Raw genomic sequence first — 17070 nt, 5'->3', positions numbered from 1 at the left:
AAAATGTTTTTATTTAATAAACAATCTAATTTAGGATGGATGGATGGATGGACGTTAATAGGGCAATTAAATCTATAAATAATTGGCTACTTTCAACGTTTTGTGTGTGAAGAAAAAAAAAATTACTGACACAAAGTATGAGCAGATTTAATGTAAAAGGCCTCAAAGTAACACTGTAGTTATTTAAATTATACAACGTAATTAAATGTGTAACATGTTGTAAATTGTTTCCATTTGACTGTATTTAAACGTATATCCTTTCCTCATGTTCATGTTGTTACAAATAACACTTTCAACACAGAAAATGTTGAAAATGTTCCCCAGGGGTAAGCAAACCTTTGTCCACTTATGGGCAGAGAGGAGCCCGGCCATAACTGCCGTCCACTACAGTATATATAAATACACACACATCTCTCTGAATTACTGCAGTCCACTGTGTCCAGACTCCAGTTCATCTACTAGATAAGGTTCGTTCTCCTTCAGCAGTCTGTAGAATTCTGTTTTAGCAGAAGATCCTCCAGAGTCAAGAGCATCCAACAAGCGTCTTGTTTTCTCCTGTCGTAGTTTTGCAGAGTGAATGTTATAGTACATTTCATCTGGAATCATGTCTTTGCTCCACAGACCGTCAGAAATCGCCATCACTGATGAAACTCTCTTCACGAGTTTATCTCTGTGTTTTTTCACAAATTCGCAGTCTGATTGAAACAACAACAAAAAAAGATTCAACTTACTTTTCAAAAGGTTTTGTGTGTGACACAAAGAATGAGCAACTACTGCAACTGTGCTTTAAGTTCATACCCACGAGCCTTCTGTGAGCCAAGCTTTCTGCATCTTCACCGGATTTTCCTAATAAAATAGAAAAATCTGTCACAGAAAACCTTTTTTAAATTAGGAAATGATAAAACCAAGGACAACTTAATTTTTTCCCATTCATAAACCTAAGAAACATGTCAACAGAAATAGTACCATTAAAGTATTTACAATGATAAACTTCATAGATCATAATATTCATAACAAAGACTTCCTTTATGCATCATAATATTTTATTTAGTCTAATTAGTAAAAATGTTAAAATCATCATGATACACTTAAGGTAAAACACTAATAAACTGTAATCAGGAATAATGTGAGGGAAGCAAAATAAATCTAATTGGTACTCATGTGTTATGTGATATATCTCATAATTATGTGATATAGGTTAAATCCTTTCTATAAAACACTGATCAGCTGGCAAGTATATTTAACAGTTTTAAACTGTGCAATTATGAAACGAGTTATCAGATGAAAGTGCACACAACTTCACATTCATGATAAATTCTGGCATGATAGTTACTAGCATCATCTGCCATTTGTTACCTGTGAGAAGGATTCGTCGTGGAACCCACACTTCCTTCCAATTTGTTTTATCCAAAAGACTCAACTTGACCTCCTCAGTGTCGACATTCACGAACACTTCAAATGTGGGATGATAGTTTGGACCAAAATTACACTCAAATATCTCAGTCTGAAAATAATAAAGGCAAAAAGAAAGCTCTGATAAACCACTGTTAATTCTAAACAAAACCAAGAAACTATATCAACATCTATTATCTTTAGTGACATTTAATGGCAATAATTATAATCAGAGAATATTTTGCTCAGAATTATTTATTTATTTTGCTGCTGCACCCATTTTCACTCTCTGTCTGAACATCTGTTCTAATTTCGCTTTCTTAAAAACCCACCTACCAAAAAGCTCAGTCTGCTCTGATTGGTCATCCAATTGGTCTGTTGTTATTGGTCTACAGCTTAGAGCGGAAAATGTAATAGCCCTTACCATAATAAAGCTGGTACCAGCTCTGCAGGCTGCTTAAAAGTTCAAAATCCTGCCACGCCATAGAGCTCCACTCACATAGTTTTCCATTAAATTACATAATATTTGTCCCAAATCAGTGTTAATGTACATAATGACTTCAACAGGCTGGAAGAGTGTGTATAGATATTTTTGTGTGAATTGAATAGTCTATAGAGACATAGGCCTATAACATTAATTAGTGTAGATTGCCCTTTGTCTTTCCATTAGTGCTGTTTTACAGAAAACTCATCAATGCCACTTTTTTAATTCTTTCTTTCAAGTTAACTTTTTGCCTGTATGGTGACTAGATTCACTGCTTTGGACTCCCGCTTTGAATTTAGGAATGCAATGCGTTCGATCATTATAGACTGCTTACATGCACAAACTGTAAGATTACACACTAAAGGTGAGGTAAAAAAAAGGTCCTCTTTAATATAACATATGTTTAAATCAAATATGATGTTACCTCTGGCTGCACTATAGATTCCTCTGGTTGACAACACAGACTGTATTCTGTTGCCGGAGTAAGAGAACATTTTGAACTGGTTTTAATGTGTGTATTCTCCGCATGCTGGTCCTTGACCTTAAGGGAAACAGAAGCGGTGAAAGCCGGTGTTAAGGTGATAGCAGTAACCAGATATTTGGGGCTTTAGCCTAGACTTCTGTGGATGCAAATGGAGCCAATTTGCCAAGCTGCACTGTACATAAACTATGATGGAAACACATTTAAGAAATAAATCACTCGTTACGCAACAAAAAAACAATGTGACTTTGCCTCAAACACTATCCTGTGGACTAACCAGTGAACCAATTTTGTTTCAAAGCATCTCAAATGTTGGTTTGGTCAAAAGTCTGTCATCAAAAACAGTTGTGTATAATTACCTCCCAGAACTCTCACACTATTGCATTTTTCAACACTAGAAATCCATCTCTGAATGCAAGATTTATTGTGTTTCGTCTATGTGCTTTATGTCATTATGTTTCATTATTCACAAAAAATGTTAACAGATATTTTGCATACATTTTCCACAATGTGATGAGTTTGTTCTTTTGAATACATGGGATGGAAACTGTGATTTATTGACGAATGTTTTATGCAATATTCCAATGTTGTGCATATGTTAAATTCACAACTTTGGTTGGAATCATCCCTAGTGACCCACACATGGAATAATAAATTTGAGAATTCACACTCGTATTTAAAGTTGGTATTAAACGGAAGTTGCAGTGGTCTTTTCTTCCCTATTGTGATGTACATCCGAGTAAAGCAGCTTCTTGAACAATAAAGGTTTGGCGGGACTTCATTTTGTCCATTGGAATTCATTAGATTGCTGTGGTTTGCTATTGAACTCATGTGAGTGACAGGTGAATTGAAAAGACTATTGCAACCATGTTCTCTTTTTTTCAATACTACTAAAAAAATAAAGAATTGTCTATTTTGAATTAATGGAATTCAAAACCATTGGTCCTCTTAGCAGCATTAAAAAATATAAAGCTGTTATTCAAATTATGAATTGATTATATTGAGAAAGCAATATAGTAAAATCAATGAAGCTGTCAACCGTTTCACCACAGTCTGATGTGTTCTGCATTCTCGTGAAAACTATTTACAATCTACGAATTTCTTTTTTTTTTCCTTCTCTACTTTGTTGACTATAATTACAGGATCGCTAAAGTGTAGGACTCTGTGTGCTTGTGCTATCATCATAGTCATCACAAGTATTAATCTATTTAAGTTTAAAAATATGCATTGAGCAATGTGTGTCCCTTACTAGGGAAATTATATATCCACTTGATATGGATGTGCACGTTTGTGTCAGTACAAACCCACCCAAATAACAAGACCCATTTTCATACATTTGCATTCATTAGAAAATAGGAAAATATGATACCTCTGACAGTGGAACATTCCATGGGAGCAAATGGACATCCAGTATGTTTTCTCTCTGTCTCACATTTATTGGTCGCTGAAAGACAAGCACTTGGCCACAGATAGGGGAAGGTGAAAAGATCCTTTTTAAGAGGCCAAAGATTGAGAGATCTCTGATGTCAATCATCACATGAGTTTCAGTTGCTTGGAGAGGCTGCATTATTTCTATATTACCACCAGTTAAATGTGCTACAGCCAAACCGTCCTTGCTTTCCTCTGTAAAACACATATGATCATTATGATAGATCATTATATAATATTATTACACATATTACACTATCATTATATACAGCCATTATACTTAGTATGTAGAAATAAACATACCATAGATTTCACAGTGTGGAAAGTGCAGTCTTGAGACTGAACCTGCAGAACAGTCAATGTTGTAGAGCGGTCCTGCAGGCTGCATCTGACCCAAACCATCTAACAGACGAGGATCCCATGAGACTGTTTTATACAGCACCTCTCCCCGTCCCTCCATCACAAACACAAGGTTGGTCAGACTGCAACGAAACTGACCAGCATATGGACACACGAACCTGGAGGACAGGACATTTTGACATTATTAAATCTTATTACACGGCTCTGTGAAATACTTGATTCCAGCGGTATGTTTTTTTCCAGATAAACGTTCATACGGGTACTACGAGTTATCTTGACCGGTACTACTTCTATGCTTAACGCTGGCGCCATTGTGGCTCAAACAGCTGTGGGTTACAATGGAAGACTTCAAGGCAGGTTTCCTTTATAACGTTTTTAATATAGATATTTTTCTTACACAAATGCATCGATTCGAATCAGAAGGCTCTATTAACCTATCGGAGCCGTGTGGAGCACGTTATTTGACGGACAGCTGCATTTTTTACGGACTTCAAACACAACTACAATAACTGCTTGGATTAACCTGGACTTTTTAAATATAACTCCGATTGTATTTGTCTGAAAATACAGTAGGCTTCGCGACGGGGTCATACCGGTCAACAATGTTTTAAAAATAGACATGTTTTAAAATCTAAAATTAATACATATTTTTTTATATAAATACGTTTCTTCGTTTTTTAATTAACTATATTGATATTTTGTTTATGTGATTGCCCTGCAGAGTCTAGCTCCAAGTCTTCTCAACACCCCTGTCTGAAAGTTTCTAGTATGCCTAATAAGACCTTGATTAGCTGGTACCGGTGTGTTGAATTGAGCCATGAATGCTGTGCTAAGTGATGAACTGTGACTTGGAATCTCATATGGTCGACTGTTTCCTGAAGAAAGCACTGAACGCAACAGAGAAAAAAAAAATACATTTAATTCGATTTCACAAACTCAATTCCTATTGACCAGCTCTCTTAGCACAGCGTTTGTGGCTCAACTCATTGAGACTGTTTTCCAAGATGGCGCCTGTCCGTGAACACATCGTTATAATGTATCTTCTTATTAAACTGTTTGTACACTTACAAAGTTCTCAATCCTTCAGTTTGCATGTAGGGACCCTCATTATGCTACTGTGTTAGTGTGAGGCTATTTTTAGCCTTGTTAGTGGTATTAACTAGCGATTTAATTTCACTACTCTGTGCCCCATAGAAAGCATTATAAGCTAATCTTTTTGTAGAAATAAAACTTTACATACAACTCAACCATCTGTTAATTACCCCAGGTTCATTTCTCACCGGAGTTGTCCTTTAAATTATGTGGGGGGAGGAATACAATTGGAGGAAGAGAGAAGGATAAGACATGGTGATTGAATGTACTCTTTGAATGAATGTACCTTTATGGTTCTACACAGCACAATTTGACACAGTTTCCATAGCCCTTTGAAAGATAGGTGCTATACAGCACTTAAATTTCCACTATGATCACAAGCCAATGAACCACTTTTATTGCTATTTAGCACAATTTTTATTTAGAGAGCAGACTCCAATCTTCAAAGACTGCATTAGCCTGATTCTCTCCCATCAATAGAACTTCAACAAAAATAAACTGGAGCCTCTTCCCTGTTCACAACTGTAACCTTAGAAGCTATAAGTTGAGAAATGTAATGCACATTATCTTGTTCAAAAAAGGGTTAAATACCTGTATGTTTTCTTGCATATGTCATCATCTCCCTGAAGTAGTTCAGGTGAGAACACTTTTGCATCTTCTGTGGACTGAATTAAAGAAAATAATTAAGGGAATAGTTTATCCTCCAAATTGTTATTATTTGGGGGGGGGGGGGGGGGTGATACAATGATTTGAGTTGATACAAATTGGTTCAATAAATAGAAAATCAAAATATTATTGTATCCGAACCACATAAAAAAAATTATAAATCATGAAAATAGCACAATTTGGCATGTTTCACTGCGTCATCACAAATAAAACACACACAATCGCCCAATATGCTTACAAAAACTTTTAATAATATTGAATGAAATTTTAATGAAATCAAAATTAAGGCAACCAAGTAACTTTTTTTTTTCCAGTGAAGAGTTAGATTCTCATGCTTAACATGGTCAACGTTTTAAAAAAATAAGTTAAAGATTATTTCTTTCACTCCTAGTTTCTCACAAGTTTTGGAATGTTTTTTTTCTTTTGAGTAGGCCTATGGCCCTGTATGAGGTCATAAACGGCAAATGGAAAAAGCTTGTATGCAGTGATGAGAATAACGGCGTTATAGATAAACGGCGTTACTAACAGCGTTAATTTTTTCAGTAATCAAACTAATTACTGTTTCCTCCGTTACAACGCCGTTACCGTTACTGAGAATACAATGCGCCGTTACTATAATCGAGCTCACTGAAGCGGTTTTAATCTGAACAGGCGGGCACTCTGTCAGCGGACCTGCAGCTGTGTGTGTGTGTGTGACACGTGACACACACGCAAAGCGCGCATGCGATCAGGAGCACATTAAAGCAAACAAAACTAGGGTTTTCTCTACCGCAAACTCTTATCACCCAGACAGAATTTAACAAAATTATATCTAGATATATAGTTGAGGACATGCTGCCGTTGTTGGCAGTTGAGTCGGATTCTTTCTAGGCAATCATTGCGAAAATACCCGCAAGAGAGAGAGTGGGTAAGCCCGCCATACAAACGAGACTTGAGAGCACTTCTTGTTAAAGGACAACTCCCGCGAATTTGTGAATTTATTGAGGTGAATTTAAACAATGGCTAAGTGGCTAAACGCATCTCGTTGTCGTGTGAGGGACCTGTTCATGTTGGACAGACGTTTTAATTGCATTTTGTGTCTGTTAACCACTTCAGCTCTGCACCCCCTCTTGGACCCACCGGTGGGTCCAAAATTGCATCATCATAATCTTTTTAAAAAATCTATAACTCGCGCACCACAAAACTAGACATATATGGTATCATTTAAAAGATTAGAACCTCAGCTTTCTTAATAACCCAATAACTTCTGCTTTTTTTTACATAGAAGAAAATAATACGGTCTGAATTCGACCCCCCCCGCAACGACCACCCCTTGAGAAAATCATGCAAATAATATAAAATTTCATATTTTTATCACACAAACACACCTAAAATTCACAAGTCATATATCAAATGAAAGCTATCGGCCTCAGGAATATCGCTGAGCAGTTAATTTCACCGATCCAATAATTTACAGTAAATTTATTATCAAAAGAATCACAAAGATGGAAATGACTCCTTTGAACAAGCAAACACATGAGTCATATTCCTGTTTGGATCACAAACTCGTTGTAAAGCTACTAGCCTCAACCCTATATCAGCTTGATCCTTAGGTTGTTTGCTTCAAAATGAGACTATTTTTACATGTCTGTGAGCAAGTATGGCCAAATGACACTGTAAAATGTCACCGGTGTCCAGATCAAAACATGTGATGCAGACAAATACTCTTATTATTGCTAGTTTTGATTGTCGGTGTTAGCCACGATTTTTGATGATGTCATCACATATTGCATCATGCTACAGAAAAGCTGAGAATCTCAGCTCTTTATAGACATGTGGATCATGATTATAGACCAATCAGAGCCCAAGATCTCCCTTTACAAAGTTGAAGAGGCGGAGCCTTCTTTTCGATTTCTTAGTGGCCAGTTGATGTCAATGGAGATGAGTAGGAGTTGTTAGACACTTTGGTCGGATAAATCTCAATAACTTTTATTTGCAAGGAGATATCAAGAAAATTATTTTTTCCCCTGTTTAGTGCCAAATTATAGAATCAACAGAAACTTCCAAAAAGCTTGGATCCCAAAATGATAAAAAAACAAAGATTTTTAAATAACAAATGAATTAAAAATAAATCAAAATATGTATTTTTTATCTATGTTTATCATAAGATTGTGAATAGATACAATATAATATATGCAATATTCCACCACTGTGTTAAAATTTAGAGTTTTTTCTGTAAAATGAGACCATTTTTATCAATTTACTCCAATGTATGTGGGTAGGGCGCTCTTTTAAATTCAGGTATTCCTAATTCTCAAAAAAATGCAAAATGTGCTGCAGAGCTGAAGTGGTTAAGAGGCTCAAAGACACCCTTTACGTCTATGCCCCCAAAGCTCCGGTTTTAGCTGAGTGGGGGCTCTGGGCATTAACTGTAATAGCTCTGTGTTGCAAGCACCAATCCGGTTAGTTTTTTCTTTCTATAGACTGTACTCACAAAGATATAACAATCAAGATAAACTTAAAAATTCACCGGAATTGTCCTTTAAACAATTTACTTTTGTGAGAATACTTCAAGCAGGCTACAGTATGTCTACCAGTTGTGTGACAGTTTTAGAATTTCAATGTGCACTACAAAGAGTCTATGGCTAATATATTTTTTATTATCTATTAATATTTTCTATTTTTGGTAGACTTTTCTTAAGGAGCATCATTTATTTTAGATTTATTTGATGGCCAGTTGGGGTCTGTGCAAAAAATATTAGAGTTCTAAACAATCTATTTTGTTTTATTGCTCCACTATATAACTGATATTTACAATCATGTAGGCTATTAAATTTGATAGTTGTCTCTCACATTGTTCCACAGCAACATTTAAATAATGTAGATTAGTGTACAATGTTTTATAATAATAATTTATTCTATTTAGTGTCCATTTCATTCATTTAACATCTAATATTGGGGGCATCCCAAGTTATTTTACATATTTGAACATTTAAAAAAAGGTATAAACACTCATTTCAACTGACTTATGAAAACAAAAAAATTATATGACTTATAGCTACTTTTTTTTTTTTTTTTTTTACATAACACAAATAGTTTTACACTTCTCCCAGAAAACCAGAGCAAGAGAGAGCATGCCCATTATTCAGGTAACGCTAGTCAAGAAGGATTTTTTAAAGAATGTCATAAAAGGAGTACGTTTTTGATTGAGAGGGAAAGATAACCTAGTTCAGCTTCCCGAAGAGCCCAGCAAGGAACAGTGGATGCAATTTGTTTTTCAAGTGTTTTCCTGGCATTTTCGGTTACACATGTTTTATAAACATGGCCCATTGGATTTGCAGATCGCAGGCGGTGAGTTGAAACTGCATCAAATGTGTTTTGTTGGCAATCAGTGCGCAGGTACATACAATGTAAACAACACAAATGTATAGTGAATCAAAAGCTCTCAATAGATTTGAATAATGCTCGTTTATCACGCCTCTTGTGCAGTAAAAAAGATACACAGCAGATGCCCCAGTTCAATCTTAAATTGAGCTTGGTCTGGTGATAGCCAGACAAGCCTCAGAGACTATTTAGCTCAAAAAAGCTGTCAATCATAATATCAATAGCATCAAATTTATAGCATCAAATAGGCAACTCAAACTAAACTTTTTTTAAAGAACGAACACTTGCACTAACATCAGTGTGATAAAAACAGCCTAAAATGACAGAAATCATCTGTGGAAAAAATGCATTTGAAGTCTAATTTGATTGTTTGTCTTATGTCCCATTAGAATACATGGAGCGGGCGGGCTTTGTGACCTATACTGCTTCCAGTCACCTGGGGTTGATTGAGACACATCAGCTTCAGTTTTCAGTACTCGTGAGTCGTGTTACAGGCTTGGTTCATACAAATTTTGAAAACTGTATTACTGTTATTAATAGAATTAACATTTCCAGATTTACTGTAACTGATCACACAGAAATATAATTGTTGTAATTAATTGTAATTCACTACATAAGTAGACTTGCATTTCCTGAAGTAAAATGTTAAAAAATAAAAAATAAAAAAATTATATGAGGAAAAAAAAAAAAATATATATATATATAGAAAGATAAAGACACCACTGCTACTCACTGATTGTGCTGAAGATAATCTTTTGGGTATATTGCCACTTAAAGTTGAAGCACCTAAACAAACAGAAAACAGGCTTTGGTAAATACAGTAAAGAATAAATTAAAGTAAATAAAGCGTACTGTCTCAATGACATGATTATGATGTCAGTTTTAAAGATATATAGAATTATTTCCAGCAGAATGGGTTATAATGAGTTACATAAGGAAGGGTTATTTAAGGGTTCTGGGATTACAACAGTAAATATCTTGCTTACTTCTGCTCTCACTCTTTTCTTTCTTCATCTTCAGCTCCTTTACTGTGAATCTCTCCCTGTTTGTTTGAATCAATACTGAATTCCCCCAGCTAATGAGAATAACATTCAACACTGATTATGAACATGACTACACAATTATTAAATATCCTTCAAGCCAAGGGCGTAGGTTTGGTCTCAGCTTTGGTGGGGACATCCCACCAGGTTTGCCCAGATTATATAGTCTATAATTTATTACTGAGTATGGAAATGCACCATAGTTTAGGAATTAATACGATTATTAATTTATGAGGCTTTTCGGCCCAATCCAGTACCATAATAATAATAAAACAAAATACTCTTTACTTGTCAAGTTCATAAATGATTTTCAAAACTGATTTGGAAAAAAACACAACATGCACACAAAATGACTTATTTTCAATATAAAAAATGATTGTGGACTGGATAATTTTTTTTTACCTCTTATCACATTATTGAGCATGTCAAAGATTAGTAACAACTTTAGATTTGATGCATTGTTAGTTTTTGTACAGGATCAGTTTTTGTTTCTCCCTCATTTACTGTTCGTGGCTGTTTTTGCCCCATTGATTTCCATTATAACCACATTTTTTGATTGTAAACCCATAATGCTACATAATCATGCCCAATCACTTTTTATATTGAAAATAAGTTATTTTGTGTGTAAGTTTTTTTTTCCAAATCAGTTTTGAATCAGTTTTTGAAAATCATTTATGAACTTGGCATTTAAAGAGTGATAGTAGTGATAAGAGTGACAATTAAACAATGACAACAGCTCAACAATAAACATGGAATCAAGTAGGCCTATGCAAACTTGCAACAGAACACATTTTATAGTATTTTACATTTGATTATTTTATTTATTTCTAAATAACTCTTTAGTAGCCTATATTGGTGCATTTTAAAGGGATGGCTCACCCAAAAATAAAAATTCTGTTATCATTGATTTACTCTCCATCATGATGTTCCAAACCTGTATGAGTTTCTTTGTTCTGCTGAACACAAGAGAAGATATTTTGAAGAAATTTTGTAACCAGGCTGCTTTGGGGGCACCATTTCCTTCCATGGTAGGAATTCAACATAACAAAAATGCATACAGGTTTGGAACAACTTGAGGGTGAGGAAATTGTCAGATTTTTAATTTTTTGGTGCACTCTCTCTTTAAGCAGTCATTTTGAACCAGCACTTTACTGACAAAAATGTTCTGAAATTCAAAAATTAAATTAAATTTTCTGTAATAATTTACTATTATGACTATATTTTTATGCAATTATTTGTCCCATTTTTATCTAAATATTTTTTTAAATCAAACTTTATATGACAGGATTATTTATTATTAATATAGCCTATAGCTAAATGATAAAAATTAATAACATTAATTAGGCTATAATCTATTAATTAACCGGTCTAATGTCTAGAAAAATAAGTCTGCCAAGCTTTGATAATGTATGGAATATTATATTAATATATTATCCATAAAATGGCCTAAGTTACCTAGAAGCACGGATGTGTCCGTCATCGCTGCTGCTTTCAGTCAGACAGTCTGAAATGCTTCTCTGCAAAGGTTGCAGTTTGTCTTAGGTTCATCGTAAGTTACTGACAGTAATACCTTTGATACCACTGATACCTTTTTTTCTATTCAGCCCTATATCTGGAAATCCTCTTGCGTTTAAACGGTGGACGCGAGCTCGACATGTTTTTAAAAAAAACGCGCAAGTTTACAGCGCATGTTCTCGAGACTCCGTCGCTATGGCAGCAGCAAAGCCGCTAAAACCCAAGCTTGTACATCGCTTCCCGGTTTGATACGGCGGGACGCGTCGTTTTGCTTGTAAATACGGGACCATATATAGCAGCACGAAGGAGTTTGCTAAAATATTGGTGGGGACAATTTTGCCGTCTTAAAATGTTGATTGGGACTAGTAGGGTCCCCCCCTGAACCTACGCCCATGCTTCAAGCAAATATACTTGGCTGTTGATTACCGTTTGTAGGCTACACAGAAAAATTATTTTTACATTGCACTGAAAGAAAATGCAACATAAATATATCATAAATAACTCTTACACAGTCAGAGTCCAACCCATCTGCTTCAGTGATTCCTTCAGGGACATGATTTCCATTGTGTTTAAATGTCTAAAATTTAAACTGAAAAAGATTTTAAAAATTAACTACATTCTACAACTGTAAGAGCTTCTAGTTCACTGTGTTCAATTGTTAGCATAAACATAATGTTATTAAGATAATTAATATCAGTAAAAAGGGAAAAAAATTCTCAGATATTGCTGTAGTTACCTGAGTTCGACCAGACTGGGACAGGCCTGAATGAGAGACAGGATGTCACACGCAAATGTGCCAGTCAGTTCTGATGTCTGCAGACAGACTTTCTTCAAATCAGACACTGACTGCAACGTCCACAGTCCCTTTAATGGATGATGCCTAAACAACAAAGTTATAAAAGAAAATCTACATAAAACATAAAACCAAGCACAAAGTTTAAATCTACATGCTTTCATATGGAAGAATAAACATGAAAAAGAAAATAACAGATTTGTACACAGATCCTGATGTAAAAAAAATTTTTTGTCATTTGACATCATTCCAAAACTTTTCATTAAATACGTAGATATAAAAATAGAAAGAATAAAGCTTCAACTCACAATGCAGACTCGTGTGATTTCACCCAGTTGATGGTGGAAACCACTGAGCTTGGACAAGTTAGAGTTAATGATGTTTCATTGATCACACGTGTGATAAAAGACAACCTGAAGCAGATATAAACTAATTTTAGTATAGGTTTATACTAAAAAATCCAGTGATAGGATGAGACTGCACTTTTGTATGTGACAAGTGATGTAAAGTCTCTTACGTGATGTCTTCATCTCTGACTGACACAGTCACTCTGTTTTCAAGCTCCTTTATACTAGCAATTAAAATAAAGGCAATAAGTGCGTTAGTGCAATTAGTAACTGAATGATGAGATCTTGCATTTACTGAGTTATACATGCCATTAACTGGTTTTCAATTTATACAAAGCTGAAAGTTTTTTTTATAATGTAATGAATGCATTTAATTTTATAATTACATCAGTTTATTCAGAATCTTTCCTTTACCAGCAGATGAGACCAAACCAACAACACTGTCTGAAATGTGATCCATCATCAAGCTTTGAAAGTAAAAAGACAGTATATTAGGTAACAGATTTAATAATCATTTCACAACTTAATTCTGTGCATAAAGGAAATGTCCTATGATAAAGACTGTGGTAATACTGAATATCAGATTACCGTTGAGGCTGAATCACAGCGTGCTCCTATTCACTTTAACATTACTCTTGCTTGTGTGACATTGTTTATGTATTAAGATTTAACATCACAGTTAGAGCTTTAAACGCAGTGAGTGCATTGTGACTGCAGTAAATACAAAAATGATGTAATGATTGTGTAATTATTTTTTTATGTGTCTGTGTGTCAAAACTCACCCCAGCTCTTTACAGCGGTACAGTTCAGGCTGAAGCATCTTCAGATTATCAGATGTAACATGGAGTTTCAGGTTTCTGATGTGTTCACAGCACTGTAAACAGTACTTCAACACCCAACAGTCTGTCCTTTTCAGTAGAATATTAGACAGATCTATCAAAATCAAACCTTCCAAGACATGCCCAGCAAAGCTCTTCTCATGGAGCTCATAGAGACAATGGAGAATGAACAGTATGTGTTCATTTTGATATCTCTGTGAGCAATGATAGAGCCATTCCTCAAGCTGGCTTTCGATGCTGATAGATACTGCCATGTTATGCTTTTTAAAGAATGTCCTGCTCCATTCTTTCTGGTAGAGACCACAGAGGAACAGAATCACAGGCTGAAGAAGTTGTCCATGTCTAACTTCTACATCTACCATTGAAAAGTCTCTATCAGACCAACAGGACAAAACCCATCCTCTCTCTACAGCGTGAAGCAGCTTTCTTACTTTCCTCTGGGACTCTTCTTCATCCAGAAGGACATAGTACAAAGCAGCGAAGAACTCCTGAAAGCTAAGATCCTGCTTGAAACTGAACATGGTCTCCTGACGGATTCTCCTTCTAGAGAGAATCTTGCACAGGAATGGACTGCCAGCAGGGTCTGAAACTGTTTCTTTCACACTTTTCTCATCAAACAGGACTTGCTGTTCCAGCATCCCTCTCTCTGCCAGCTGACCCAGACTCCTCAGCAGGGTCGGGACGGACTGACTCAAACCCTGGCAGTGATGATCCAGTAGAGTGGACACAAAGTCAACGTAGATGGAGGTGGTGGTTTCCAGTCCACTTGCTACAGCTGCACCAACTCTGAACATCTCACTGATGATCCAGCATATAGCGGGGGTGGAACAGGCAGTGAAGAGGGCTTCATTTGCTCTCACACAGTCATACTCTTTCCTGAAGAACTTCTGGAAGTACCCCTCCACCTGACTCTCAGAAAGGCCCATGATCTCAGTGAAATGCTGTTGTCCTTTCAGCAGCTTGTTCACAGTGTTCTTAGTTCTGGTGGTGACCAGCAGTGTGGATTCAGGGATTATGTATCTTCTCATAAGGCCACAAATAATGACCTCAGCTGGGGCTTTCTGAAGTGGATGAATGTGTGCTGACATGTCATAAATGTCCTGTGTGAATCTCAGCTCATCAAATCCATCAATGATGAAAAGCACATTCTTGGATAAATGCTGTAACATCTGTGAGATCTGATTAGATGTTAAACTGCAGCTGGAGCTCAAGAGCTCAATTAAGTTCATCTCCTCAGAAATACACATCAGCTCCTCACACCTCAGATAGAAAACTACAATAAAAGGTCTAGAAGAAAACCGTTCAGATGCCCAGTCCAACATGATCTTCTGTGCTATGAAGGATTTGCCACTGCTAGAGTCACCTCGGAGAATGATATTCACTGGATCGTTTTGGAGCATTGAAGCAAACCAAAAACAATCCAGAAGCTCATTTACACTGATCCTCTTAAAACGGTCTTTTTCATGTTTTTGCATGATCACTGGTTCAATATAGAGGGCAGAAAATGACTCTTCCCTGGATAGGAAGCTACATTCCATCTTCGTTTTGACAGACAACTTGTACTGCTGTACAACCTCACCAACTCCTACAGGAAAACCAGATGATTAGCTGACAAATTTATTGCACATTATCAAGTTTTTGTCTTTAAATTATTAATCTAAAATACACATTTTGGGCAAACAATCTGATTCTTATATCTCAGGATGATTCTGAATTATCAGATAGATTTTCAAATAATTTCGATCCTCATTCAGGAAACAAAGTGCACACTTTTGTCAAGAGCTATGTCTAAATAAACATGACTATGTTACATTCAGTAGCAAACAGTTAATAACTGAATAATTCAGCAGTTTCAGACATTGACGGATGTTTTTTCTGAGCACTATTAAATACTTTAGTATCTACAATTACAATATATTCCAGGTTAATAATTGCATTACATTCCCAGTAAATTCAGACTTTTTCTTGTATCTAACTGCACTAAAAATGCAGTAGTAAAAAAAAAAACATCAAAAAAAGCATGGTTTTACTGTGAGTTTACAGTATTGGAAACCACAATTTACTGTAAACAAATAACATGTACTGCATTTCTACAGTGCATATTTAGGAAGGTACCCAGCATGTAGTGCGGCATGAATAGACTATGCTGTGGAGCAGGCTTGTGCAAAATTCTGAATTTCAGAATTGGCCTCCATTCAATACATGAATTTGAATTTGAATTGAATTGACTCCACCCCCACAGGAAGTTGAATTTGAATTGGAATGATAGGAAGTAGAATTAAATTCATGATAATTTAAAGAAATTCCACAGTCACACAACAGAAAGAATGTGTTGAATCGCACATACATTCAGTGTTAGGAAGGTTTCTTTGTAATTGCTTACTGTTATAAGTTACCCATTATAAATGGGGTTTGGATTACTTTATCAATGCAAAGCAATTTCTTTTTAATATGATTAGTTACTAATTAAATTACACATTTTACCTCAGTAATACAACAATTACATTAATTTTGTAATTTAATAACACTATTTCATTACACACATCTACACTGTAAAAAATTACGGTAACAATATTACATTCTATTTCAGTAGTTTGTATGATGAATTAAATCTTATTAGTAGAATGTGCTTTTTCAATTTATATATATATATATATATATATATATATATATATATATATATATATATATATATGTATATATATATATGTATATATATTAGAGTAAATGGAAATGAACTGTTAACATAACACAAAGATGTTGTAAATGCAGTTCCCTTTCGAGAGAGGTTCCTCGTATTACGTATGGGAAAAACTCCTTTTCTCGAGAACGTGAAGCAAAACTTTTAATAAAGGTATCTATGTAAAGCGCAGTGAGCTGCACGGCCATAGCCCAGCGCGAGGAGCGCTCTGATTGGCCGGGCTGCGGCAACTGCAGGAACCTATGGTGAGGCGGCTGAGAGGAACGAACCAATGGGGGGCGTTCCAGAAGCCCGCCGAAAAAGGTGCTTATATTTGCATACAGGAGGCTATATAAGACCCTAATTCGCCATAGGTGTCAGATTTTATCTCCTTCAGCGATACCTTCGCTGGTCTCCGGAAGAAGCACCGCCGTTGAAAAGGCACCAGCGGAACCTGCAGCTGAGGACGACGGACTCCCTCTCCGCCTTCTCTGCCGTTCCAGCTACGCCATCCGGCGTTATATATCCTTTAAACTGTGTCTATGTTGAGTGTTATATGTGTTTGTGTGTGTGTTGCCGCTGCAACGCCA

The 17070-nt window shown here is 35.8% G+C and overlaps 1 protein-coding gene across 1 annotated transcript; it reads right to left on the bottom strand.

The window, feature by feature from the left end:
- Positions 1 to 122: 122 nt before the first annotated feature.
- LOC137089120 (NACHT, LRR and PYD domains-containing protein 1 homolog) lies at positions 123 to 15453 on the bottom strand. The gene is made up of 15 exons (XM_067452604.1): positions 13744 to 15453; positions 13348 to 13428; positions 13132 to 13185; positions 12923 to 13027; positions 12558 to 12701; positions 12330 to 12410; positions 10253 to 10341; positions 10000 to 10052; positions 5829 to 5902; positions 4089 to 4303; positions 3727 to 3980; positions 2301 to 2417; positions 1357 to 1504; positions 799 to 846; positions 123 to 695 (listed from the first exon to the last, which is right to left on the bottom strand). The coding sequence occupies exons 1-15, from the start codon at positions 15336 to 15338 to the stop codon at positions 421 to 423; spliced, it is 3333 nt and encodes a 1110-aa protein (XP_067308705.1). The 5' UTR covers positions 15339 to 15453; the 3' UTR covers positions 123 to 420.
- Between the last annotated feature and the right edge of the window lie 1617 nt (positions 15454 to 17070).

Source organism: Pseudorasbora parva, chromosome 9 (genome assembly GCF_024679245.1).
Source record: "Pseudorasbora parva isolate DD20220531a chromosome 9, ASM2467924v1, whole genome shotgun sequence".
NCBI classification, from domain to species: domain Eukaryota; kingdom Metazoa; phylum Chordata; class Actinopteri; order Cypriniformes; family Gobionidae; genus Pseudorasbora; species Pseudorasbora parva.
The sequence above is the reverse complement of the archived record's forward strand: the minus strand, read 5'-3'. Positions and strand labels throughout refer to the sequence as shown.

Excerpts from the sequence above, each read along its gene's own strand:
- LOC137089120 (XM_067452604.1), bottom strand. The coding sequence starts at position 15,338 with ATGGAATGTAGCTTCCTATCCAGGGAAGAGTCATTTTCTGCCCTCTAT. Across the intron at positions 13,186-13,347 it reads AAGATTCTGAATAAACTGAT|TATAAAGGAGCTTGAAAACA; the intron begins GTAATTATAAAA and ends TTTAATTGCTAG. Across the intron at positions 847-1,356 it reads ACGACGAATCCTTCTCACAG|GAAAATCCGGTGAAGATGCA; the intron begins GTAACAAATGGC and ends CTATTTTATTAG.